This window comes from Hyaena hyaena, unplaced genomic scaffold (assembly GCF_003009895.1).
Source record: "Hyaena hyaena isolate Hyena2069 unplaced genomic scaffold, ASM300989v1 scaffold_1611, whole genome shotgun sequence".
In the NCBI taxonomy this organism is placed as follows: Eukaryota; Metazoa; Chordata; class Mammalia; order Carnivora; family Hyaenidae; genus Hyaena; species Hyaena hyaena.
Window position 1 is genome coordinate 150,900 of NW_024082244.1, and position 26,712 is coordinate 177,611.

At 41.5% G+C, this 26,712-nt stretch overlaps 1 protein-coding gene across 1 annotated transcript in view; it reads right to left on the bottom strand.

Annotated features, from left to right (window-relative positions):
• The window catches only part of CHRNA7 (cholinergic receptor nicotinic alpha 7 subunit), a 115,187-nt gene that overhangs the window by 42,756 nt on the left and 45,719 nt on the right, over nucleotides 1-26,712 (bottom strand). Inside the window, exons 2-3 of the mRNA XM_039224344.1 lie at nucleotides 25,957-26,001; nucleotides 13,414-13,523 (exon numbers count right to left, since the gene is read on the bottom strand). Of these exons, the coding sequence (XP_039080275.1) occupies nucleotides 13,414-13,523; nucleotides 25,957-26,001 (155 nt within the window). The remainder of the gene's footprint in view (nucleotides 1-13,413; nucleotides 13,524-25,956; nucleotides 26,002-26,712) is intronic.

A 26,712-nucleotide genomic window follows, 5' to 3' on the forward strand; every position in this document is an offset into this window, starting at 1 on the left:
AGCCTGACCTAGTAACCTTCCCTAGGAGTCCTGCTGCTGCATCCTGCTTTCAATGTTTGGGTGGCCACATGGGGAAGAGGGTTGAGAAGAACACACATTCTACTTCTGGCTGGTTTCACTCTTTGAGGTGCTTTGGTGAGTTCTTATAGTTTTCCTCACAATGGTATGGCACATTTGTACCAGGTTTATTCCTCAGCGTCTCACGGTTATCCTCACTATTGTAAATGGGGTCTTTTAGTCCACGTTGCTATTCACTGAGATGTAACTCAGCTGCTATCTCGTCTTCCTTGCTCTACTCTCTTATTAGTAAAAAATCTGTCAGCTAATTCTATTTTTAGATAGATAATCAACTAGTAGCAATGACAGTGTTATGTCTTGCTCTGTAATATTTAGGTCTCTTATTTTTAATTTGTTCTGGCGAGGACCTTCCAGCAGACCACTGACAGCAGGAATATCTGGCATCTGCACTTTATCTCTGACTTGGATGTGGATCCGTCTAAGTTTTCAACAATAAGCGTTATGTTTGTTGGAGTTTTCATGTGGATAATATTTATCCAATGATAAAGTTTTCTTCTAGTCTTAGTTTGTAATGTGTTTTGATCAAGAATTGTAGCTGAATTTAATAATTTTTCTGTGAACTGAGATTTTGTCTTTGTTTCCTTGTTTAACATGGATATGTAGTAAATGCCATTAGCAAACCTATCAAGTTAATCCATCTTTGCATACCTGAGATAAAATTTATTTGGTCTTTTTCACTTAAGCACTGCTTGATTTCATCTGCCAGTATTTCATTTAGAATATCAGCATTCCATATGCACATGCAAGATTTATTGATAGTTCTCTTCTATTGAGATGTCTTTGCCATGTTAATTTATAACAGTTATAAAATTTCCATAAATTTTCCATCTTTTATCCATGTTCTAGAATAATTTATATAATGTAAATTTATCTATTCTTTGAATACGTAAAATTCAAAAGTAAAAATGTATCTTTTAAAATGCAAATCTTTGCCTACCTTTTCCATTTTTTAATGTATTTTTAAATCTATTCTGATTTTCTACTTTTTAGGTTTATTTAGTAATTTGTATTCCCCTAGAAAATCACCCATTTAAATCAGATATTATATGTGTGTGGGCGTGCGCATGTGTGTGTTCTTTCATTTATTCATTTAGAGTTTTCTTTTTAAAGAACTAGATTCTAGTTTTGATTTTCTCATTTCTAAATGTATGTTTGTTTTGTGTCTTTAAAATTTATTTCTGGGGTGCCTGGGTGGCTCAGTCGGTTGAGTCTCTGACTTCGGCTCAGGTCATGATCTCACGGTTTGTGGTTTTGAGCCCCGCATCAGGCTCTGTGCTGACAGCTCAGAGCCTGGAGCCTGTTTCAGATTCTGTGTCTCCCTCTCTCTCTGACCCTCCTCTGCTCATGCTGTCTCTCTCTCAGAGATAAATAAAACATTAAAAAAATTAAAAAAAATTTTTTTTGTTTATTGGGTATAAATCTATTTCTTGGTTCAGTCTTATCAACTATTTTATTTCATCTTATTAATCATACATTTCCTAAAATTCTGATTTTCTCCATTTCTCCTATGTATTTCATCCATATTAGTTGTAAATATCTTGAAGCTACATTGTTTGCCATGTAATTGTTCATAACTACTTTGTTTACTCAGTAAATTTGCCTTTAGTCAATATAAAAAGATTTATTTTGTCCCTGTTCATGCCTTTCTATTTTTTATTTAAATTTTCATTATGTTGTTCCTTTTCAAGCCTTTCATCTTTTATCTTTTATTTGTTGAATAAGAACACTGCCAATCAGGTGTCTTTCATGGCATTTTCCATAAAAAAAACTTTTTTAATCCCTTTATTTTAATTCTGCTGGATCATTTTTATTCAAATCTGTCATTTGTATATAGCACATTATTAAGTTTTGTTTTTTTTTTCTTTTTTAAAATTTTATTTATTTGAGAGAGAGACAGACAGAGACAGAGACAGAGACAGAAACAGAATGGGGGAGAGGGGAAGAGGGAAAAGGAGAGAGAATATTAAGCAGGCTCCACTCTCAGAACAGAGGCTAACCCTGGGCTTGATCCTAGGGTCCTGGGATCATGACCTGAGCCAAAATCAAGAGTTAGATGCTGAACTGACTGAGCCACCCTAGCACCCCTCTTTTTGTTTTTTTCAAACTAAATCTGAGAGTCTATTTTACTTTAGGAATTGTATGGGATATATATCTATTTGCATTTTTGTGATTAGTGACTATACTAACTTATTTCTGCTTTTCTCTTGTCATTTTATCATACATTTTCATATTATTTCTTATTTTTCTACTCCTACATTTTGGTGTACCAGCCAAATTCTTCTCATTATTTATTTTGTATCTAATGGTTTGAAATTTATAATACCACTCTGTTCCTCAAATATCTACTCAAATATGCAACACAAAAATTTACTTGTACTTTTTTTTTTCATTTTGTACATTTAACAGGGGAATTTTTACCATACACAAACCAGAGAATACCAAACTTCATGTCATACTTCCCCGTATCTCAATCTCCTACTGACCCAAACTTCTTAGTTATTATTTTATTTAAAGATATTATCAAATATTTAAACTTAACTATGACTTTTAGCATTTTCCTTGATAACAACTCAAGACTGTGTTCTATACTTGCCTCTTTTTTTTGAGTTTCATCCCATTTTGTTGAGTGTATCCTTGAGTATGTAAACCACTCAAGTCTTCACAAATTTGAAACTATGTTAGTTTTTGCCTGGGTAATTCAGCTCAGCAAAATATTTTTCTTTTGAAAAGAATTTCCCTCTAATACTAGAAAGTAATGCTCTATTAACCTGGGCAAATTTGTTTCTTGTTACAGTGATTTTTCACTTCGAGAGCTTTGATTTTCTCTTCATCCTCAATGTTTTTAAATTTCAGTGTGATATTCAAGATATATGTCTCTTTTTGTTTACCCTGCTTAGTATTCAGTATGCTATTGGCACATGAAGAGATAAATAGAACCGTCGCATTTCAATTCACTGAGGAAAAGATGAAATGCTCATTAAATCATGTTACAATCATTTCCTCTTCTTGAAAGTGAAATAAAGGTAGACTGTTACCTCATACCATTTATGAAAATTTAAAGAAAAACACCTCAAAATAAAAACCAAGCTCTTTGGTTTACGTTAGTAGTTAGTTTAGTTTCATACAAACTTTTTAAAGTATTAAATGGGTCCATGTGTAATCTTCTGGTATGGAATCCCAAACCCATACAGGATACATAAATAAAATAACATAATAGATTGATTCACTAAGAATGCAAAATTTATTTTAAATAAAAGACCATGAACCATACTAAAAGACAACTTGAGCAATTAGCATTGAATAATTCTTCATGAAAGACTGGTATGGAAAGGGAAGGAAAAAGGAGAATGATAATCTCTAGGTTATTTTGTTTCTCAGGCTAAATCCATGTATTTCTTAATAACTCGTACCCAACACTCCTGCCCCAAACAACCAGAATGTGTGTGTGTGTGTGTGTGTGTGTGTGTGCATGTGTGTGTGTGATGTATACATGTACTTAGGGTTGGGAAGAGTGATCAATCCAAATAGTGTGAGCTCCCAGCACAATTACCCAAGTTCTGACCTCCAGCAATTCCCTACTAGACGTAGGTAATGGCCCCAATAGTGCATCTGCTCATTTTAATTTGATGCTCTCCATGTGATATTTGCCACAGTAACATGGGATAAAACATGCGTACAGCATGTGGTCTCTCTGACAGAGATCACTGGCCAGCGGGGAGGAAGGAGAATGCTAAACCTGATTTTTCCATGTGACATACTGCTTAGTAACACCAAGTCCCCATGGTACACAGTGGCCCAGTCAGGGACAGTTCCAGAGGAGAAGCCTGACCAGACTGAAGTGAATTCCTCATTATAGTTCATCCTGACCTTATCCTAGTCTTCATCCCCTCCCTTGCATTCAAAGCACATGCCTGCAACATTTTATCTCTTGTAGGATTTTCCCCCCACTTCTTTTAAAGAGGTATGTGTCATGGCCTAACTTCATATTTTCTCACAAAAATGCGCTATCTGTTCTCTCTAGATAACCACTGGCCCAAAATGAGGAGACCACATGAATTATCTTCTAAACTGAGTCATTCTTAGAAGTGAAAGGGGCACTATTCACAGCTGTGCCAGGATGACAGACAGAAAACCCAGGACTGTCCCAGGCAGACAGGTCTGGTACAGCCATCCTCCCACAGACAACTACTTCCCTCCATCCTCTGAATGAGGCTCTCCCTCTTCCAGATCTAAGATGCCAGATCACTGGCACACATCATTTCTCCCCTGTAAGGTGATCTTCTGAGCCCTTGTCAATACTCAGGAAGAAGGTGTTAAGCCCTGGGGAAAGTAAAAAGGCCTGGAGTCAAAGCTGTGGTTCTGTGCACAGGCCATCTAATCTCAGAAACAGATGAACTGGGGATTTTAATTCCCAGCCATGAAATCAAATCAGATGAGGCCATCCAGGGTAAAGTGATGTTTAACTGATTACAAGGGTCTCCAGGACACTGAATGTGTGTCCTCTTGGAAGCACAGCATCTCACACATAGTAGGTAATGACAGCAACAGCTACATCACGCCTGTGCCATTGCCCTGCAAGTTAAAGTCCCCGCTTCTCCAGGCTTTCATATACTCCACGAGGCACGTTCTGCTTGGGCAGTGCATTCTGTAGGTGAGCCTCTCAAGGCTTGCTGGGGAGGGCCACTTTCTCTTTCTTGAGTCTCTTCCTCTGAATAACAAACTCCTATGTGCTCCTCCACGCAGACAGCCTTGAATACAGCCCTGAGTGGGCAGTGGAAATTTGCAGGGACTCCCACAGCAGTCTGAGGAGGACAGGCAAGAGCTGACCTTGGCCCCCACCACTGTGCTACCTGTCTAGTCCTTCTCTCAGGCAGCTCATGATGATGACTGAACTTCCCATCGAATTCTTGTCTCATATATTTATTACACAGACCCTTACAATCATGTTGGCTCTGTGTCCGATGTCACTAAGATCAATAAGCTCATCTCCAAAAGCCATGCTCTTTGACTCAATCAGTCTCATGAGGCCCTCATGGTGGAGGGAGGGGGCTGGCACTCAGTGGACTGGCCTTCACCAGAGGCAGAAAGACAGTTTGCCTGGGTCATCTGGACGCAAAGCCGTCCCTAGAAAACTCTGTTCACTGCAGCACCTGGCCCTCTGTTTGAAATTCTGCTCAAATACTTGCACAGTGGTTTGCATTTTGTCATCCTGCTCTGGCTGGCAGGGGATTTGGTGAAAGAAAAGTTGGATGTCAGATGCTCTGAAACCAGGAAGAGACAGACTCACCTTTCCAGAATGAAAGACAATAGAGAAGTCCAGAGAAGGTCTAAAAGCAGAGTCAGCTCAGAGTGAGAAAGAGAGGAATTATTTTGCTTTGTCTAAGTTACAGGAAAATAAAAGAGCTCTAAAAAAGTATGACCAGAGGCAGGCCAGCCTGGGGACATGAGACTCTGGAGTCAGGCACACCATGCTGGGTGACCTTGAGCAAGTGGCTGGACCTCTCTGAGCACCAGTTTCCTGCCCTGAAAATGTGGATGTAAAGACTGCCTCTGGAGCCATCCAGCCCTTTGCAGAAAAAGTGGAACCAGGAAGAGGTGCCAAAGGTCCACTAGGGACAGTCCACGCTTTCCAGTGCAAACAGGCTGGGCTCCAAGTCAGGCTAGGTAGACAGGTAACTAGGCTGACAATGGCTGAATGACAACATGTGTTCATGTGCCCTCCCTCCCTCAACATTTCCAAGAAGCTAAAGGAAATAATAAAAGCAAAACATATCCACTGCCATGAGCTGGGAGAAGTGTACAAGCAGAGAAGAACAGGTAACTTCTGAACAAAATAACCATGGGATGGGAATCAGTTGATAGCAGAAGGAGAAGTCAGATGAAGAATATTAATAAGTATTTTAACAATTATTCAGAGCAAAAAAAAAAAAGAAATGGAATTCTACAGAAAGGATGTGAGCCTCTCTCATCTCACTCACAGTAAAAGCCAAGACCTCCAACACTTGGGGCACACCCCATCACTTCTCTGACCTTCTCCACCCATGTACTCCAGCCACACCACCCCTTGTGTTCCTGGACAGACCCAGATGGCATGCTTCCATTTTAGGGTGGTCATAAAAGATCATTTTTTTTCAAAGATAAAAAAAATGACACTTGCATGAATATAAACATGTGTCAAAGTTTTTACTTAAGTCATTAATTAATGAGGGAACAAGCAAGGTGTCAAAAACCAATTCCAAGAAGCATCCAAAAAGCCAACACATACAAAGGCAGCCAGGATCATGGATCAGATCTGTTAACAGGAATCAGTCCACCAGACAAAATCCATTTGCTTCCTTATGAACTGGAATCCTGTGCATTACTTTTGGTTTCCTAGAACTTACAGAGTTGTAAAGTAGTTCAAACACCATGACACAGCCCAAGATAGTTTCTGATAACCTGGGAGGTGTTTGTAACCACACATAGCATGCCATAGGCCACTCAGTCATCTTTCTCTTTTGTCTGTTTTGTTCTCACATTACAAGGTTTTCCACAACCTTCCGTGAAAGGCCTTGTGCACTTGTTACTCTTTCCATCAAGAATGTTTACCTCGCTGATGCTCTATGACTTGTTCCTCCACTTCTTTCTGGCTCTTCTGTTGGCTTACGTCCTACCTGAGGCTCTACCACTCCCTATATGCTCTCCCTACTTTCTTTTTTGTGGAATCCCTGATATCTGGCCTGTGTGCTCCCCTCTTCTATTTGTCTATAGCACAGGGATTTTTGTCTGGCTTGTTCATTGCTGTGTCCTCAGACCCTAGGACAGTATGTGATAACAGCCTGTAAGCCTTCACTAAATATTGGTTCAGTGAATGAACAAATTAAAAATAAACATCAAAGGGGCAGGGATGAGAAAGGGGAGGTTTGGACAGACTGCTCAGAGGATGATTTTGGAGATTTACACATAGAGTGGTCACTTCCACTCACTTCTTAAAAACGGGACAGCTCCACTCTTCCCACCACATCTTGTTAGAAACAGCCTCCCTCCAGATTACGTTAGAATATTTGATAATGTGGATAATTCTATAACAACACATCCCAAAACCTCATTCTCTGGGAGGTTGAAAGCTGCAAAATTACTTTTGCTTAATTCGAGATTCATGCTGCATCCAAGACCTACTAACTCATATTATTTTGGTGATGGCCAAAATACTATTCCCATTCCCATTCCCATTCCCAGCCCCAGACCAGCCACGACTGTAATTTGGGCCCTTGAACACCAACTGGGTAACCTTCTTCAAGAGGCATTAAATTAAATAAGAGATCTGCTCCCTAAGATCTTATTCCTTATGTGGACTGATGTGATACCATGATAAGACATGAAGCTTACCGTGGGGCTTCATCCACTTACAAGGATGCAGGTGCCGGCTCTTCTCTGTTATCTTTGCTACCTGTCTGTCTCCTCTCTGCTTTGGCTCAGAAACATCCTAAGCCCTTATGAAGCTCTCCTTTCTACTCACTTCACTGCTGTCCTCCCCATCAGGAGTCAGAATTGGAACTTCAATCAGGCAATGATGACAACAACTGAAATTTGAGTGTGCAACTCACGTGTGCTGTAGCTGACCACGTCAACAGCTGTCCTTCTTGGACACAAAGCCCTGCAGCTGCCTTTTCTAAGCCCAGCTTGAGGCTTGAGGCTCTGGCCACCAGCATGCACTCAGTCCATGCATGGGGCAGGCAAGCAGAGCTGGTGTCAGGGAGCTGCCATGCCTGGAAGCAGCTGTCAATCTATCACAGAAGGCAGTTGACAGGTAAACAGTCTCACTGGAGGTCTCCAGTGGGAGTGGGTCCCACTGCTTAGAGCAGTAGCCTACTTTTTAATGCATTTTTAATGCATATATTATCTTCCCTCCCTTCTCTCACTCACTTCCTCTCCCAAATAAACCATGTACTTATTAGGAGCACCTGGGTGGCTCAGTTAAGCATTGAACTCTTGGTATCAGCTCAGGTCATGATCTCATGGTTTGTGAGTTTGTGAGTTTGATTTCCCATATCGGGCTCTGTGCTCACAGTGTGAAGCCTGCTTGGGGTTCTCTCTCCCTCTCTTTCTCTGCCCCTCTGGCACTCACAGTGCTATTTCTCTCTCTTTGTCTAAAAGAAAATTCTATAAACCATATGCTGAAATACTTGTTGTCAGTTGACTTCTGGAACCAAATCAGACTCCCTGATGACTGATCAGCATTGTGTGACTGCCTGATCAGCACACAATTATTAACCTTCATAAGATGGATCACAGTGCACCCAGGCATGTCCTGCATACATCACCCCCTCTCCAGGCTCTGCTACCAGCCACAGGGTCATGGGAGTATGTGACAGAAAGAGGGTTATAGCCAAAGGGCTCTAATCTCAGAGGCAAACATGAGTCTGCAGATATGCAAATACAGCTTTGTACAGGCTATATGAAAGGAGTGGTTGACACTTCATGTCCTAAAAATACAGAGCCAATAAAAACATCTTCAAATATACTCATCAACAAAGATTCCACTATTATCACAGGATTTTCTGACTGAGCAGCTTAAGAATGGAGAAGCCCAGAGAGACTGAGGTAGCTGCCTATGGCTGCACAGTGAAGGCAGGGGCAGCCAAGGTGTCACAGCAGTTCAGGCTTTCTTCTGCAAGCTGACTACTGATAAGAATGAGGCCTTTTATTCTGCCCAAATGGGAAAATCATGAAAAGCTATCCACAATTGCCATTCACTTTGAGCAGGATTGTGTTCAGAAAAATCCTTGAACTGCAGGCTTAAAGTACAGCAGAATAAAGCAACCAAGAAAGTACTGGGATCAGCATCCAGCAGGGATGCTTTTATCAGCGCCCGTCCTCTCCTCAGAGCAACCCGGCCAGCTGGCTGGCAGCACTGTAACTTGTTCACCATCCATCAGGGAAATAAAGCAGCCCATCCCAGAAATGATGCCAAGATGGCTGCTTTGCAATGACCCAGCCTCTTCAAACACAGAAAAATGTATTATATCCCAAAAACCATTAGTGGCTCAAGCTTGGACTCCAATATCAAACCAGAATTGAGCAAGAAATGTGACGAACATGTTTGTGATGCCTCCCTTAACCTGAATCAATGCTCCTTTCAAAACCATGGCTTATGCAGAATGATGGCATGCCCCCCTCCTTAAGGGAAAGCTCCCCCTGCAAACATAACAATTTAATGAACCATCACTTAAGCCTACTGAGAGAACATACTATTTGGAGTGCCTGGAAGCTGGCAGAAAGTATTAAGCTCAACATCTCTCAAAATCTCCAATAACAGAATATCAGAAGGTCAAGATCCTATTAAATTCAAGCCTGTTTTTGCTACTTCCTGTGTCAATTTTTTGGCTCAGGCACAGGTTCATATTTTCTAGCTTGCCAATATGATTTCCTTCCTTTCTTCTCTTACTGTTCTTAGCAGCACCCATGTCACACAGATCCATCCCTTTCCCCCTTCTTAATTCCTGCATTCCCCCTTCCTCCTTCCATAATGTCCAGGCACAAATATTGATTAAGCACTCTCTAGACCACTGGTGGAAGGAGGCAGAGCCCATGTGCCATGGGGGACAGGAACACCTTTCTGTGACATAGCATGACAGAGAGACACACTAGGAACTCAGTGAAACGGGGAGTCAAGCTGAGGTCCGAGGGATGAGAGAAGGGTGAGCTTTCCACACCAAGAGGGGAGCTCACAGAAATGTCTTGTAGTGGAAAAGAGTCCAGAAACACAAAGGAGCTGAAAGACAAACATCTAGCTGGGGAATAGTAGGTGTAAGAGGCAGCTGCAGGGGTGGACTGGACCACTCACCACTGTGGGCCAGGCCATCTGACTTGTGTCCAGACAGCAGAGGGAAGCCAGCAAATAGAGGCAGGGGATAATCCTTATCACTCTGTGTTTGGAAACTCTGTCTGCTTGCCTACCTACTCTCTCTCTCCCTCCTACCAGTCCCTCCAGCGTGCACTTAACTGAGTGCTCCTTCATTACAAATGTCTGTTTTATTCCTTCATTCTCCCCACAACTCTAATCTGGTTTTCCTGTTTCACCTGTTCCCTTCCATAGAGCACACCTTCGTGTTCCTTTCCCTCCCTCCCTGTGTGTCCTAGAGAGGTGAGGCTGACTTCTTCCCTGATCCAGGCTGAGACCTTGCCTACTCTGCAGGGCTGTTCTGGGAATCTTGTGCTTGTCTCTAAGGAACCTGGTAGGTGCGATTTGCTTCCTCTCTGAGTACTTCCTGCCACCACACTGGGGGTTGCCTGTGTCCAGTGGAAAAGGCTTATGAAGAAGTAAAGGTGGCACAGGTAACTGTCCCAGCTGAGCTCCCACCAGCATCTGGGGGTGTGTGTGGCTCCACACATGCTAGCCCATCAGAGCCCCAGCCCCCCGCTTTTTGCCTACAACTGACTTAAACAGACAGGCCACCGCATGGGTCAGTCAGCCCAGAGCATGGTGAGAAGTAATATGCATACATTTTTTAAGACATCAAGTTCAGGAGAGCCTCTCAAGCATCAAAAGATAACTGACACTGTGTCTATGACTGGCTTACATGTATTCTGTAACCTGCTTATGCTACATCATGTCCATGTGGACATGCAAGCCATATATTTAACAGTTACTTCAGAAAGGAAGTTCTATATCCCATTTCTCAGAAAAACTAAAGCAGAAGAGGAGGCAGCTTCTACATATTCCATGATAGAAGCTTGTGGATGTGGTCAATAGGAAGATGAGGAAAAGAGAAAAAAGATAGTTATTTAGAGCTCAAGAGGAAACATGAGAGGAAAGGGGTTCTGACCATCAGTTGGGTCAGATATGGGGGAGTAGCATTATTTCTGAGGGCCTGCTCTCTGATGACAGCAGGTGGGGACTGCATCTTTGCTCCTTGAAATTCAGTTTGCATTCAGAATACATGGTAACTCTTCATTGGCCAGAACATTAGAAGCATCAAACATTTTATGTATTAGGTTTTGAGGTCCTACATATAACTGATAAGAACTATCTCTATAAACTCATTAAGATTCTACCACATTGTAACATCTATTCTTGATTTCAAATGAAAAAGAACTAAATTAGGCAAAATACAAAAAAATTATTGACATTTCTTTTTGAATTGTCATATCATCTTACTCTGAGCAGAAATCCTCATCACCATGCCTATAAATGCACAACCACCATCACTGAGCATTCAGTCTTTGCCAAGTACCATACTAAGCATGCTTGGTACATATGCAGAGTTATCCCTTCCAAACTCTGTGAAGCTGGCATCTCCCCCATTTTGCAAAGGAGGAATCTGAGACTTAACGTGTATATACTACTAAATATTATAGTTAAGATTTATACCCAGATTTCTCCAATGCTGCCTCTTTGTCCTTAAGCAGTCAACTCTTAGGGGCTGAATTGTGTTCCCCTCCAAATTCACATTTGTTCATATGTTGAAGTTCCACAGTATGTGACTGTATTTGGAGGCTTTAAAGAGGTAGCTAAGTTAAAATGAGGTTGTTTGAGTGGTCTCTAATCCAATGTGATGGTTGTCCACACAAGAATAGATCAGAGAACACAGACTTGTGCAGAGGGAAGACCATGTGAAGACACAGAGAGAAGACAGACATCTACAAGTTACAGGACAGGAGCTTCAGAAAAAAAACCAAACCTGCAGATGCCTTAATCTTGGATTTTCAGCCTTTGAAAGAAAATCCATTTCTGTGGTCTTTTGTTATGTCAGCACTTGGAAACTAATGACCCAAAGATTAGCCATAGGGTTCCATGTGGTTCACCTACTCAGTAGGGACAACCACTTACTCTGACTTTAGACATGTTTCAGAGCTCAGGTGTCTGAACTAATTTAAGAAGCTGAGCAGTAGCAGCAAATCAGAAGGGAATCATATTCTTCTAGAAACAGGCCCAATGATTCAAATGAAATCTAAGTGCCAGCAAGAAAGACAGAATTAAAAGTTCTATGAACACCTTCCATGGGAAGAAACAAGTTCATACTTGTAAGAGAGATGGCAGAATGCCAAAGATCAGGTCCGGCTGTGCCTCAGTTTGAGCCATGTATAGCCCTATCACCCATCTTCTGATAGGTCCCCATGACTTTGTCACTTTGAAACAGAAGCACTGATTTGTTTGCCTTAAGTTCAGGAAGTCTGGGGGGCTGCAGACTGTATGGTGGGTGCATGGTCAATATTTACTGACTGATCAGAAAGGGAATGTTAGAAGAGTGATTTGAGGTGTTGAGAGAGACTTGGAGAAAGAGGTTCAGAAGTAATGGATCTAGTTCTTTGAATAAAACAGAGGTTCTAATAAAAACTTATTTTATTTCTATCTCAAAAAAAAAAAAAGTCTTCACAAGAAATGAAATTACTCAGCCTTCTAGAAACAGTCAGTGTAGGACAAACACATCAGCTGGTCCCAGAATCACCATGTGACAACAAAGGACAGTGGCCAATGGTCACACTGTTTTCTAAGGAAGGCATGGGGCCTCCTTAGGACCAAAGGCAGCTGTTGCAATTAGGAAATATCTTTCTTTTATATTACGCTTGTTATCACAATCTAAACCTTACTGAGAAGGGATCCTCTGGATCCCCTTATTTTGATTATGTAGCTTAGCAAAAATAAATAAATAAAAATTTTTTAAAAAATTGGTGCTTCGAGAAATTTACCCTGCCTGAATACTTGCCTTTTGGGCATCGGGTCTACAAATCAGACTGTCCCGTTTCACTTATGAATCTCTCACTTCTTGGCCACAGGTGCAGGAGTCCTGCTCTTAATCCATATTAGAATATGACTGTTATCTGTCTTTCTTCTATCCAGTACTCCACTTGTATCACAAGCTTCTCAGCACAGCTAGAGGTGAAGGTACTTATGCACCCAACTACAGGCAGCAGGACTCTCCTAATGCACAATGGGAAATGGATCAGGTGAGCACCTGGGTCCAAACAGTGGACTTCAATCATGCATGCCAAGGGTCAGAAACATGCTGTGACCATAACTGCTGCCATTCAGGTGCAAAGATACTTCCACATGTGAAAACGCCTTAGTGCCAATATGCACAAAGTATATATGTTCCTATAATGCACAGCCCTATAGACGTGGCCATCTTGGGCAGAGTGCTGGGTAATGCAAGCCTGCATGCCAAGCCAGAGAACATGGGAGAGGGGGTCAGAATGCTTCTCAAAGGCCTGGCCATTTACAAAGCATCACGGGCAGCAACGGTCTCAAATTACAGATAATGTGTTTGGCACTTCTATAAAATATTCAAATATGCTTGGTTATTACATATATACAAAAATAAAACCATTTCTCCATTTGCCCAGTGTGCTTACCTGTTATAGAGAAGAATGTCTGGCTTCCAAATCAGGCCATCTGGGAAACGAACAGTCTTCACGCCTGGATATTCTGACATATTCCATTGTAAATAGTGATCTGTCCAAGACTAACACACACAGACAATGACATTAGCAGCACTTTGCTTCCTTGCCTACTAATATATCTTATAAGGGATTATTAGATACATTCAAGGCCAAACAGAGTTCCAGATACTTATTTACATAATTGAATTGTTATCTACAAAATATACGGAAACTGAGAATTAAATAATCTCTTGCAAAATGACCATGAACAGCATAAAAATCACATTTAAGATCCTGCTGTCACCATGACCACATTCAGACAGTAGCATTAAAGTTAATTCTGGTCCACTGCATGCCCTAAAGCCTTCCCCTCCCACAGCAGATGGGTTTTTTCCTAGCCAAATGAGTAACTGTTTTGCTTTCAAACTTCTCTACTGAAAGGACACTTTGAAAAAATAAATTCACTTATTTCAACTGGAATAAGAACTAAGCTAGAAAAATGAAGAATATTTATTTCCATGAAACAACTTTGTGCAGCTGCTGGGGAACCTCTCAGAAGCCTCTAAGGAGGATGTGTTTTTGGACTGGAATCCTTATTTTCATGCAGGAACAGCATTTCTGATGCCACAACCCCAAAATGCAAACACACAGTCTTGACAGTAAAACCCTGAATCAGGACAAGATTGAAGACGGGGACTCAGGAAATAGTCATAAACTCACCAACACAAGTGCATTTCCTTGAGGTCAGGCTCTTGGTTCTTGAGTGACCTTTGACAGAGGAAGGCCCATGCCTAGGGACCCTTGTCAGGACCACACAGCCCAGCCCTACCTAGGGTCCACAAGCTCTGTAAAGACTGCTCATGTAGGATCCCACCTACGCTGCTATACAAACAGCAACATCGAGCCAGGGTTGCAGGTCTGTTTGGACTCAGCATCTCCTACAAATGTGCCATAATCAAGGCAGACCCCCAGTAAATGTCCCATCCTGTATTCAATTTCCCTGGGGCCACCCACGATGTGGATCTCAGACCTTCTCAGATTTAGAAAGGTACGTGATGCCTCACTTCCAGCTGGGATCAAAGCAACTCCCATCATCAAACATATCATTATTTCTGCAGCAAAATGTGCATACTGATACTAAGTAAGAAAAATAAATGCCTCCATTGCACATTTATTTCAGTTTAATTTTAGACCCAGTGAGTTTGATGCTAAGTTACAAAAACAACATCACAGGGGACAAAAATTCTTTAATTTTCATAACTATCGAGAATTGGGAATTGTAGCCAAGGCATTATAGATCATCACATAGCACGTCCCACAGATCTCACCATCCTCTGGAGAGGACAGGCAGGCCATTTGAAAAGGCTGTCCCAGCTCTGGGACCATATGAAGTCAGATGAGAGGGAATAGCCAGGTGAGTAATGTCACTTTACAGCCATGGGCCTCTGAGAATAAAGATTTGTCAATGTATAATGTGCTGAAAAATCATCCGGGGCATTTAGGATATAGCCGCCCTACTGATATTTTTAATTGATGTGGGTAGTTTGTAGAGGGGAGGGGATAAGAGGGGAGGAGATGCAAGGGGAGGAGAAGGACAGTACCCAGAAGGGTCAGTTTTGTTGAAGCTGGTTTTCAGGAATGTCTAGGCACAAACTAAACTGTGTTTGCTCCAGCCTGGTCTGTCTCTGCACCATTTTCCCAGTGATTCCTTCTTTTCTCTCCCTTACCAAGGGGATAAGCCCTTCCACACTCAACACCTGTGCCTTCCTTACCAGGATCTCATATCTCACCCTGGGATGCCTGTCACCGCCACAATTGCCACCATGCTAATCATGGTCATAGGGCTCCCATAGTGAAGGTAGGCATGGCAGGCAAATGCCCATCTCCCCCACCTGCTGAAGTGATGGGCAAAACAGGAAGAGAAGGCAGGGAAGTAGAACCACTTGGTTGGTCAGACTTCAGCCTCTTCAGATGGCACCATGTGTGAGCTGCAGTATGCCTCCCCAGCAACTTCACATCTCCTCCAACGTGACCTATCATCTTAGCTGCATGTGTCCCATGGGCATGTATCCTGACCATTTTGTTTGCTCAGTGTCATGTGTACACCTTGCTTACCATGATCCAGGGATATCAGTATGATTATTTTTCCTATTTATAAGGGGAGACCAGAGAACAGAGAAGCAACATCCTTTCAGTCAGCCACTGGGTCGGGACTCAGAACTGCATTATTTGACTTCAAGAATAGTGCTGAGTAGGCTCTACCATTGCTGCTTCTCTAACCCAATCTCTCTCCACTGGCAGATGGGGGCTGTTCATCTTGTCTGAAGGAGCCTCCCATCTGCTGATTCAAAAACCAAATTGGGTCTCCCCCACCCTCAGGGCAGAAAAGGGGCTGCAGAGAGTTGTGGAAACCAGGCAGACCTGGGTTTACACCAAGGCTGTGGCAGAGTCCAGCTGTGTGAGCTCAAGCAGGATGTTAAAACAACCCGGGGCACCTGAGTGGCTCAGTAGGCCAAGTGTCTGACTTCTGCTAAGGTCATGATCTCGTGGCTCTTGAGTTCAAGCCCAATATCAGGCCTTCTGTATTCGGTGCAAAGACTGCTTTGGATTCTCTCTCTCTCTCTCTCTCTCTCTCTCTCTCTCTCTCTCCCCACACACACCTAAAAATGAATAAGCATTAAAAACAAACAACAACAAAAACACAGGCCCAAAATTACTTAGGCCAAGTCACCAAACTGGGGCTTAATACTTAACTGCATTTTCTTTTTTTTTTTTTTTAATTTTCTTTTTTTTTTTAAATATTTTTATTTATTTCTAGGAGAGAGAGAGAAAGCGTGAGCAAGGAAGGGTCAGAGAGAGAGAGGAAGACACAGGCTCCAGGCTCTGAGCTGGCAGTCAGCACAGAGCCCGACGCGGGGCTCGAACCCACGAACCGCGAGATCATGACCTAAGCGAAAGTCGGACGCTTAACCGACTAAGCCACCCAGGCGCCCCACTTAACTGCATTTTCAATCTCCCACAGAAATCTAAATCTTAAAGGGGCAATCAGGAATTTTCTGATCACCCTCAGTGAAGTCATCTGTCGGTCACAGGACCCTGTCCATCCCCCAGTGGAAGATGAGATAATCTGCTTGATAAACCCTCTGCCTTTTCCCAAAAGGTAAGGTTTCCATGCCTGAAACAATCCTTTCTTTTCTCTTGCTTATAACTTTCTTGCCCCACCCTCTATCCTATAAAACCTTTTCATTTTGTACAATGGAAAGCTCCCTTTACTTGCTATATGGAGTGCTGCCCAACTCACATATCCTTTAATAAAGTCAATTAGATCTTCAAGTTTACTCGGTTGCATTTTTTTTTTTAACAAGGCAGATCCCTCTCTCAGACCTGCAGCTTCCTCACAGATGCCTGCTTCAAAGGGCACAATGGTGCTGGAAGGATGAAATGTGTGCAGCATTAGGTAAGTCATGTGGCCGTGGTAGGCATGTGACAAATGATGGCTTAAAAAAGGGGGTGGGGAATTTCTCCATTTCATAAGATACTACAGGACAGGAGAGCTGTAATAACCAAGCTACAGGTAAAGGTGCAGAAGCCCCATCAACTAGGCACTGGGAGCCAGAGCAGAAACCTTGGGGCTGTGTGCCCTGGGAGCAGGAGACCCCCCCAGGTTTCCATGAGCATTTCTGAAGAATGGATGTGTAAAGAGGTTTGTAAATAATCGAGTTCCAGAAGGAGCTTTTTTATCCTTTTAAAGCACTCATTCCCCACTCATGTCACTGGAGGGCAAGAGGCCCTGAACAAAATCTTCCTACAGACAGTGCCTGGCACATTGGGTACTTGATAATAAGTGTCAGTCTAGACATACCAATACTCCCAGAGCATCTGGAAGAGTCTGTGCCTTTCCTTCTCTTCCTAATTCTGTGGGATTCCTTCTCATTAAATATTCAAGACAGGATTATGTGGAGTTGTTAAGGGGACGTACAAGGGAGTAAGGGGCCCTTGATCTGAGACGTACCATAGAACCCTAATTCTCCCATGGGTCTCAGAATTGGTTCCCATTAGCACCTGCCTTGAGCCAGTAGGAAACTTTGTGTGTGCATGCACATGCATGGAAATATTTATGGCAAGATAATGAAAGAGAAGGGAACATTTTCTTTGTTTTGTTTTGATTTTTTTTTAAATACATTATGGTATAATAAGAAACATATTTCGTCTACATCCCAGGTGCTTAGCACAGGGTTTCTAAAATCTTGGGAATTTCCTGAGAATAGGAGTGTCTCTTATTATTCATATAGTGCCCCTTTTAAGCCGCCCTGAGGTTATTCTAATGAGGTGAGGTGACTTAGGGTGGGGCCCCCAGATCATCTCAAGTAGCCAACATGCAGTTGGTCATCAGAGAGATCAAGCTTTGATTAGAGAGTGGGAACCTACAGCCCCATCCAACCTCAATCTCCAGGGAGAGGAGAGAGAATGGAGATTGGGTTATGAAAACTCTTGAATGACAAGATTCAGAAAGCTTCCAGATTGGTGAACACATGCAAGTGCCAGGACAGTAACTAGCCCACAGAGGGCATGAAAGTTCTGGGCCTCCCCCACACCTTGCCCTATGCATTTCTTCCGTTCAACTGTTCCTGACCAGTATTACTTATAATAAATTGGTAAACAAAAGTGTTTTTCTTGAAATCCATGAGCTGTTATGCATTCAAACTCTGATGGATAGAAGTGTGGGTTGCCTGTACACCTCCTTTGCAGCTGGCATCTGACGTGGGGATAGTCTTGTGGGACTGAGTCCTTAACTTGTAGGATCTGATGCTCACTCCAAGTAGAGAGTATTTACCCAGCAGTTGTCCTGAGAATCAGAGAATTGGTTGTTGGTGTGAAAGACAGCATGTACTTGGTGTTGGAAAACTCCATACATATATGTTTTGAATATTCTTCCAGTCAACTATTTTGATTTTAGATGAATAAAGTGGGTCTCCTTCTTCCTCCAGCCCCCAGCACTTTTTTCTCCCACTGTGACATAATGATTGAAATCACTATTAACTATGGGTTGTTATGAGGGCCCTAAGCAATCCACTGGCTAGCTTGTGTATGAAAATAAGGTGCAGCATTTCTCAGAGATGAAGTGGTAAAGAATGCAGCAATTAAAAAGGTAAATATTTTATAAGTAAACATGGTTTACAACCTAACACTCTACAATGTGAAAGCTATTCATTCCATAATTAGAATACATAATTGGGAAATAAAAAAATAGGGAATAAACATAAGGATGAAAAATATAGAGTCAGAAGAATGGTTAAAATTCCATAATAAGAGAAGCCAGATTCTTTTGAAAAGCACAGGCAAGTCTTTGGATGGCTCAACTGTCTCTTCAGAAACTGAAATGATTCTGCTACTTCTTCTTATAGATTAAATCAGATCATATCTGACAGCCCTCCCAAAATGATAAAACTAATCTATAGAGAAACTATCCCAACTGCTTCCTCCTAGGAATAAGAAGAGTTATAAAGAGTAGCAATTTTCTCTTCCTTCAGGTTATCTGAATAATCAGAAAGTCCTGCAAAATCAAGGGGAAGTAAAGGAAAGGAAAACGAAATAATAAACTGTAACTCAAAAGAGAATTTAATTAATTTATTTTACTTTTCTGCGCTTCTATTCTAACTGTATAGAAAATCTCTAATTTACAGAATAGTGACCTCAGAATTTAAATGCCCTGGGGAAAAGATTATGTAGCAATTCAGCAACATGAAGCTCTAGGAAAGAAAAGTGGCTGAAGGCAATTTCCTTGATTTTTCTGTCCTCTCCTGTCCATATTTCTCCCTCCCTTGGGTTTCCTGCCCTGCTGGTCTTCGATATGGAGCTTTGCTTTTTATTCATGCCTTTTATTCAGGCTAGGTCAGGCCAGGCTGGTCACCAGCTGAAGAACATAACAAGCAGGATTCTAGGTGATGGTGGCTTTATAAATGGCCCTTTGGTACAACTTCCAAAGCCTTCCATGGTGGCATCCAAGTTCCTTATTTTCATGCTGTGGCCTCAGCAAGAATGTCAAGCTTCCCAGGGGAAAAGAGTTTTGATTAGATACCTGTTAAGGTCTGTTCTAAACCCAAGATATTTGTGATTCCTTAAAATTCATTCAGAAGCAAATGTTACAGCTGTTACATGAGCTACAGATACCACCTTCCAGATAAAAATGTCACCCCTGCTTTGTAAGAAGACAAGCTAAAAAGGCACCCAGCATGTTTCCAGATGGTAGGCATGTGAAAACAAGCATTAATTAATGATGGAGCATCTAGACACACCAATGATCTCTGATTTTCACATTTAGAAGGGTCTATGTCTTTCCTTCTCTCCCTTCCATTTTTGTAAAGCAGAGATTTTTCCCACCTCTGAACTCCACTGTTCACACCACCAGCTGGCCTCCTGCCATACTTCTAGGGAGTCACTTGTTCACAATATTTTAACCTTTTTGTTAGACTGTAAATTGCATAGCCTGATTGTAAAGGCTTAAAAGAAGAAACTGAGTCTCTTCCATTTCTGGGTCCCCCTCACATGACCTACTTCATGTCTTCCCCATAGCAGGCACTCAGAAAGATTAGTTGAATAGGTAAGTGAGATAAAAAGGTGATTTTTAAAACAAATGAAGCTGTAGACATTCTTTCAGGTGCAAGAATTAATTAGAAATAAGCTGTGCTTGAAAGAAATTTAGAGGTCTCCAGTGACAAAGCAAGAACTCAATGCAATAAGTAATAATCCAGTTACTTTTTTCCCAGAAAACAACACTCTCTGAAAAAAACTACCAAATCATATTTGCTGTTAAAGATCATTTGCTTACTGAGGGTTAAGTACGTAGGCACCAGGAAGACAGACTTGTCTATGACTTAATATGCAGTGAGCATATGCAGTAAGCATATTAGGTGTTTCTCTATATATAATAAAAAATGTCAACAGCAGCTCTGTACCATAGAAAAAATGGGGAATATCTGGATTTATATAAAAAAGGAAGTATTTGCGTTATCTTCCAGAATTCCCAGAGCTTCACCTTACATGGCAGTGTTCAAATGTGAGGTGGAATTGGCTTGATTTTGTATCATTATATCTTAGCCCTTCCTAGGTTCACCTTGAGTTTTTTGTTTCATTCATTCATTCCACAAAAGTTATTCCGTGACTGCTGAGGGTAGATTAGTGTATAAATACAACTGGAGTCCTGCCCTCCCAGCGTACACATTCCAGATGGAAGATGGAGACTCAGAGACAGAGAACAAATAAACAATACAAAAGATAGCACAAAGGCTTTTAAAACAAAATGAAGTAGACTTATGGAATACATATTGTGTTCCCCCAAATTCCTATGTTGAACTCTAATCTCAGTGTGAGGGATATCAGAGCATGAGGAGAGAGCCCTCCCAAATGAGATTAGCACTTTCTTTCCACCAAGTGAGGACACAACAAAAAGGCAACTCAAAAGATCCCTGAATAGAACCCAAGCATGGTGGCACCATGACTTTGGAATTCCAGCTTTCAGAACTGTGAGAAGTAAATATCTGTTGTTAATAACTCACCCTGTTTATGGTATTTTGTTATAGCATCACAGAAAGACTAAAACAGAGTTGAAGAGAATGGTGTGGGCTGGGGAAGGAGATGAGGGTTTGAGATAGTAGGGTTTAGAAGAATGCAGAGAAGACCTCACTGAAAAGGTGATCTTCAGGTAGATACTACTAAGAAGTGAGAAAGAAAAGCAAGTGGCTCTTGGGGAAAGAGATTTCCAGGCAGGGGGAGCAATTACAAAGGCTCTGAGGTAGATGATGTGTGTATGGCATCAAGCAGGGCAGGGAGCACAGCAAGAAGAAGAGGGCTGGGGAGGATGTAGCAGAAGGAAGGGCCTGGCAGGTAGAGTCAAAGACCACCTCAAGGACTTCAGCTTGCTACTGGGTGAGACAGGAGCCCCTGGAAGGATCTGTGCCAATGAGGCTGTGGCTAAACCTTCATCTTCTCTTACTGGGATCACACTGACTGCTATATTGAGAACAGACACTGCTAGTGGAGGTAAGGGCTGAAACACAAAACCCAGCTAGGAGTCTCCATAATAACACAGGTGAGAAATGATGCTGGTTTAGACTAAGGTGGAAGCAATGGGGTTGATGTAAGAGCTTGGTTCTGTTTTGAAGGTCAAGATCAGAGGTAGGAGTGAAAGACAAGAGTTAGGGTGATTCTGAGGCTTCTCATCTGAGCAAATGAATACATGGAGTTACCATTTACCCAAACAGAGACAGCTATTGTAGGGGTCAAGGACAGGCTGCCTAAAATGTGCCACTTTTGTCATACTAATTATTTTAAATAAAATAATTTATATTATAATATATATAATATATTAATAATAATTACTTAAGAGATAGCTTGTTCAAGACGGACACTCAGACCCTCCGCTGTCCCAATGAAAGCAGGAAATAAATCTCCCTTGTGAGAGGTGTTCTCCCTGTATCAGGGGATAGAGACATCCTTATTACCAGAGATAGAGAATTTAGAGGCAAGAAGACTGTTTAAATAACCCTTGTGACTTTTTACTAATTTACTACCCCAGCCCAAATTCCTTTTAGAATTCCTTACTAATTAAAGCTCTTGAAGTTAAGGCTTTTTGTCCTGTTAACTCCTCATGGATTTATTGTCTTTGTCTAAAAAGTTTAAAAGCTATCTGCCTTTGTCATTTCTTTAAGTGTCAAAGTTGTTAAAGTTATTATTGTGCCTCCATGTGCACATAATAAAACTCTGTGGGTTTTTTTTTCCTCTTTTTAATTGGTCTCATGTAAATTAAATATTAATACATGTGGAAGACCTTAAAGGGTAGAGAAGATTTTTTTTCCCCCTTCCCTTCACTATGGAGGGGGCAAATGAGAAAGCGAAAGAAGGGAATGGTCAGGAACACACTGGGTTTAAGAGCCCCCATGTAGGCAGGGGCACCAGAAAGGCAGTTGGGTTGGTGCTTTAAGCTGGGATATTGGATGTTCCTACTCTTGAGACAAGGAATGACTGCACAGAGATGAAGAGACAAAAGAGGGAACTCAGGAGTCATGAGAGAATTAGGAGGAAAACCTGAGGGCAGGTATCTAAATGTAGAAGGATTTCCAGTAAGAAGGATCAATTCACTCTACCAAAAGCTCCTGAGAGACCCAAGGTAGGAAGGAAAAAATCAATCCCTGGAAAAACAAGAACAAAGGTGTTCTACCCCTGATGGAGAGTGGAAGGATAGAGCTAGTATTGGCAGGTAAGGGACACCAGGTATCTCCTGTAGTGATGGCAAAGTTCTGCTTCCTCATGGGACAGTGGGACTGAGGAGTTGAAAGCATTACTGGCTAGTCACTGAGTGGTACACTTAGGAATTGTACATCGCACTGTATGCAAAATTTTTACCTTGAAAGAAACCCTGGTCAAAGAGCTGGCTGAAACATGCTGGTGAAAGTACTCCACTGTCTACTATTCCTCTTTGAACTGAACTAAAAAAAAATAAGCTAGACTAATAGAAAGATGAATAAATATCCAAATATGGGATAGAATAAGAATTTTAAAATGCTAATTGCAGAATCTAAGAGGTGAGGATATAAACTTGCCATAAATTCAAGTATTAGGTATGCTTGAAAATTTTCACCAAAGGGGCGCCTGGGTGACTCCGTCGATTAAGCATCCGACTTCAGCTCAGGTCATGATCTCACGGTTTGTGGGTTTGAGCCCCGCGTCAGGCTCTGTGCTGACAGCTAGCTCAGAGCCTGGAGCCTGTTTCAGATTCTGTATCTCTAACCCTCCCCTGCTCATGCTGTCTCTCTCTCTCTCTCAGAAATAATTTTTTTTTTAAAAAAAAGTTAAAAAAAAATTTTTTTTTCACCGAAAAATTAGGGAAAGGAGCACCTGGGTGGCTCAATCACTTAAGTGACTGACTCTTGATTTTGAATCAGGTTGTGATCTCAGAGTTATGAGTTTGGGGTCTGTGCTGGACATGGAGCCTGCTTAAGATTCTCTCTCCTTTTTCGTCCGCTCATCTCCCACTCATGTGTGAATTCTGTCATTCTCTCAGAAAGAAATAAGGAAAGAAAGAGAGAGAGAGAGAGGAAGGCAGGAAGGCAGGAAGGCAGGAAGGAAGAAAGGAAGGAAAAAAGAAAGAGAAAAGAAAGAAAGAAAGAAAGAAAGAAAGAAAGAAAGAAAGAAAGAAAGAAAGAAAGAAAGAAAGGAAGGAAGAAAGGAAGAAAGGAAGAAAGAAAGGAAGAAAGAAAGAAAGAAAGAGAAAGAAAGAAAGAAAGAAAGAAAGAAAGAAAGAAAGAAAGAAAGAAAAAAATGGGGGTGCCTGGGTGGTTTGGTGGGTTAAGATTCCGACTTTGGCTCAGGTCATGATCTCATGGTTCATGGGTTTAGGCCCCATGTTAGGCTCTGTGCTGAATGCTTGCCCAGAGCCTAGGGCCTGCTTTAGATTCTGTGTCTCCCTCTCTCTGTCCCTCCCCCACTTGCACTCTGTGTCACTCTGTCTCTCAAAAATAAATAAAATGCAAAAAAAGAATTGGAAAAAAAAGAAAGTAAAATGGGGAGAAAACGTTATTCAGAGTATAGCATTCACAATCTGGGGGTTAGTGATTTGCTCACACCAAGCCAGGTAAAGGTGAGTTTAACTGAGAATGCATGGGAAGAGAATGGGGACGGATGGCTGGGGAGGACACTGCTTGAAGGAACATTGCTGTAAAGGTGAGAAGGAAACCAGAGTCACTGGGGAGGGTAATGGAGACAAACAAACTGCAGTTTGTCTGTATGCTAATGAGAACAACTTGTAGATATTATGACATGACTTTAAAGGCAACAGGGACAACTATGACAGCAAGGCTCGCACCAGGCCCCAGGACAGAGGGGCCATCTGCAAGGGGAGCACAGACCCAAGCCCAACATGCCCAGACAAAAGGAGGGAAGCGAGGGCAGGTGTGCAAAGGCTAAGGGTAGGATGTGCTCACTAAGGAATATTGCAGGGAAATCCATCAAAGGCTCTGCTTTATTCATTACAGGCAGGTTCTGTGAGGGATCTCATGTATAGCAAAGCCTGCTCCAGGGACACAGAGCAGATGGCTTTAAGTGAACCTAAAACTAAAACTCACCTGCCCAATAACCACCTGGGATTATCCCTTTCCCCACACTTACTTCTCTGACTTCTGCCTTACAAAGAAAGGGAATTTCCCTTATCTCCTGTCTTGGAATATTGACCCAGGAAGCAAACAAAAGGCCTATTTAATATACCAGTGTCTGTGTGAATTGTATTAAAAACTTGGTGACAAAAACTTTCAAAGATCAGGTGGTTTTTAGTTCCTTGCTTTCAACAAAATTGAAAGAGAAATTAAGCAAGCTATTAGCTAATATATTCCTATGAAACTATATTATTTTTGGCATATAATCTGGAAGAAGTTCAAGGAATTGACTAACATTGCTATAATGAAATACCTTTCCTAATGAATGATACACTGCTGCATCTATTTTAAAAAATCATAGGATTGATGATGAAATCTGCATCAGTGTCTCATTTCTAGTAATAAAAAATATCATCATCTACTAACATGTGAATTAACTTAAAATAAAGCCTCATTTTTGGTAGAGAGATGAATGCCACCTTGATGAATCACTGTAATCCTAAATCAATCCAGAAGAAAAAAATAACTTATTGTCTAAAAGGATAATTTTATGTAAATATCTACATTTGAGAGAACCAAGATGGAGTGATTGATAAAAAACCTTCAAACATGAAATTATAGAACATTAGGATAAGGTTCTGTGTGAAAAGTGGCATAGCAATGCAAGTGGAATAATAAAAGGAAGGGACTGTGCAAGATATCTGCAGTTAAAGAAGGCCTTGTTTATATATTTCCTAAATGAATGATATGGGCATCAAATCATTGTGGTATTTAGATTCCACTTAAAATAGATACTAACAGTTTTACTTTTAAATGCCAATATTTACAGTTTGCTGGAAGAGACATCATTTGCAATTTATTAGATTTAGGTGAGAATTTTAGATGTCAACCTAAAAATCCATGAATGGAATACAGCATTTCAGAATTCTTGAAGGGGTCACCAGAGCACTAAGCATGACTGTGATAGCCTCTGGCTTAGGCAACTCTCTAGGATTCCCATGATGCATATCTAGAGGGCATAGAGAGTAAGCAGGTACTCCTGAGCTCTGGAGACCAGTTATGGTGCAGGTTATAGACAGGTTACTGACAATATAGATCTTCATTTTATTACTTGTCTTGCATGAAGTGCTTTTAAAATTTCCCCAAATCACCCTCTAGTGAAATACATGTGTGCACTGAGCCCTGCAGGATGCAGCAAGAAACACCCAAAAGCAGACATTCTACTTCACATATTGACATGTGTGGAGTTAGGGAGGACAGTCCTGACTCTTCTCAGGGGCCCTCTGCTTCCCCTACATTTCAAGCAGGAGTATCTGAGAAGCCACAGCAGGAAGACCCACAGGAGAGGACTGCCCTTGTCTCGACTTACCATTTGCAGCCAAATGTTGGTGGTTAGAACTTGGTTCTTCTCATCCTTCAAAGAAAAAGAAAGAACCATTAATACAGTTTACATGGTTTACAAAAGAAGAATTGATACCATTATTCATGCAGGAATCATACTATTGGGGCTGTGGGAATGCATGGAAACAAGGAGGCACCAAGCACTTCCAAACACACTCAAGGAGCATCTCCCCAGCATTAAGCTTTTCTCTTTATTCTGAAGTAACAGACATTTATTATAGAGCACTTACAAAATGCAGAGTATAAAGAAAAAATTAAAACCTCACAGCCCCACCACCCAGAGATGACACTTTCTAATGATTTAGTTTACTTTCCTTTGTACCCTTTAAAATACACTGTTGGTGGGAATGTAAACTGGTACAGCCCCTCTGGAAAACGGTGTGGAGGTTCCTAAGGAAACTAACAATAGAACTCCCCTAGGACCCAGCAATAGCACTGCTAGGAATTTACCCAAGGGATACAGAAATGCTGAGGCATAGGAGCACATGTACCCCAATGTTCATAGCAGCACTCTCCACAATAGCTAAAACATGGAAAGAGCCTAAGTGTCCATCAACAGATGAATGGATCAAGAAGATGTGGGTTATCTATACCATGGAATACTACATGGCAATGAGAAACAATGAAACCTGGCCATGTGTAGCAACATGGATGGACCTTGAGGGTGTTATGCTGAGCGAAATAAGTCAGGCAGAGAAGGACAAATATCATATGTTTGCACGTA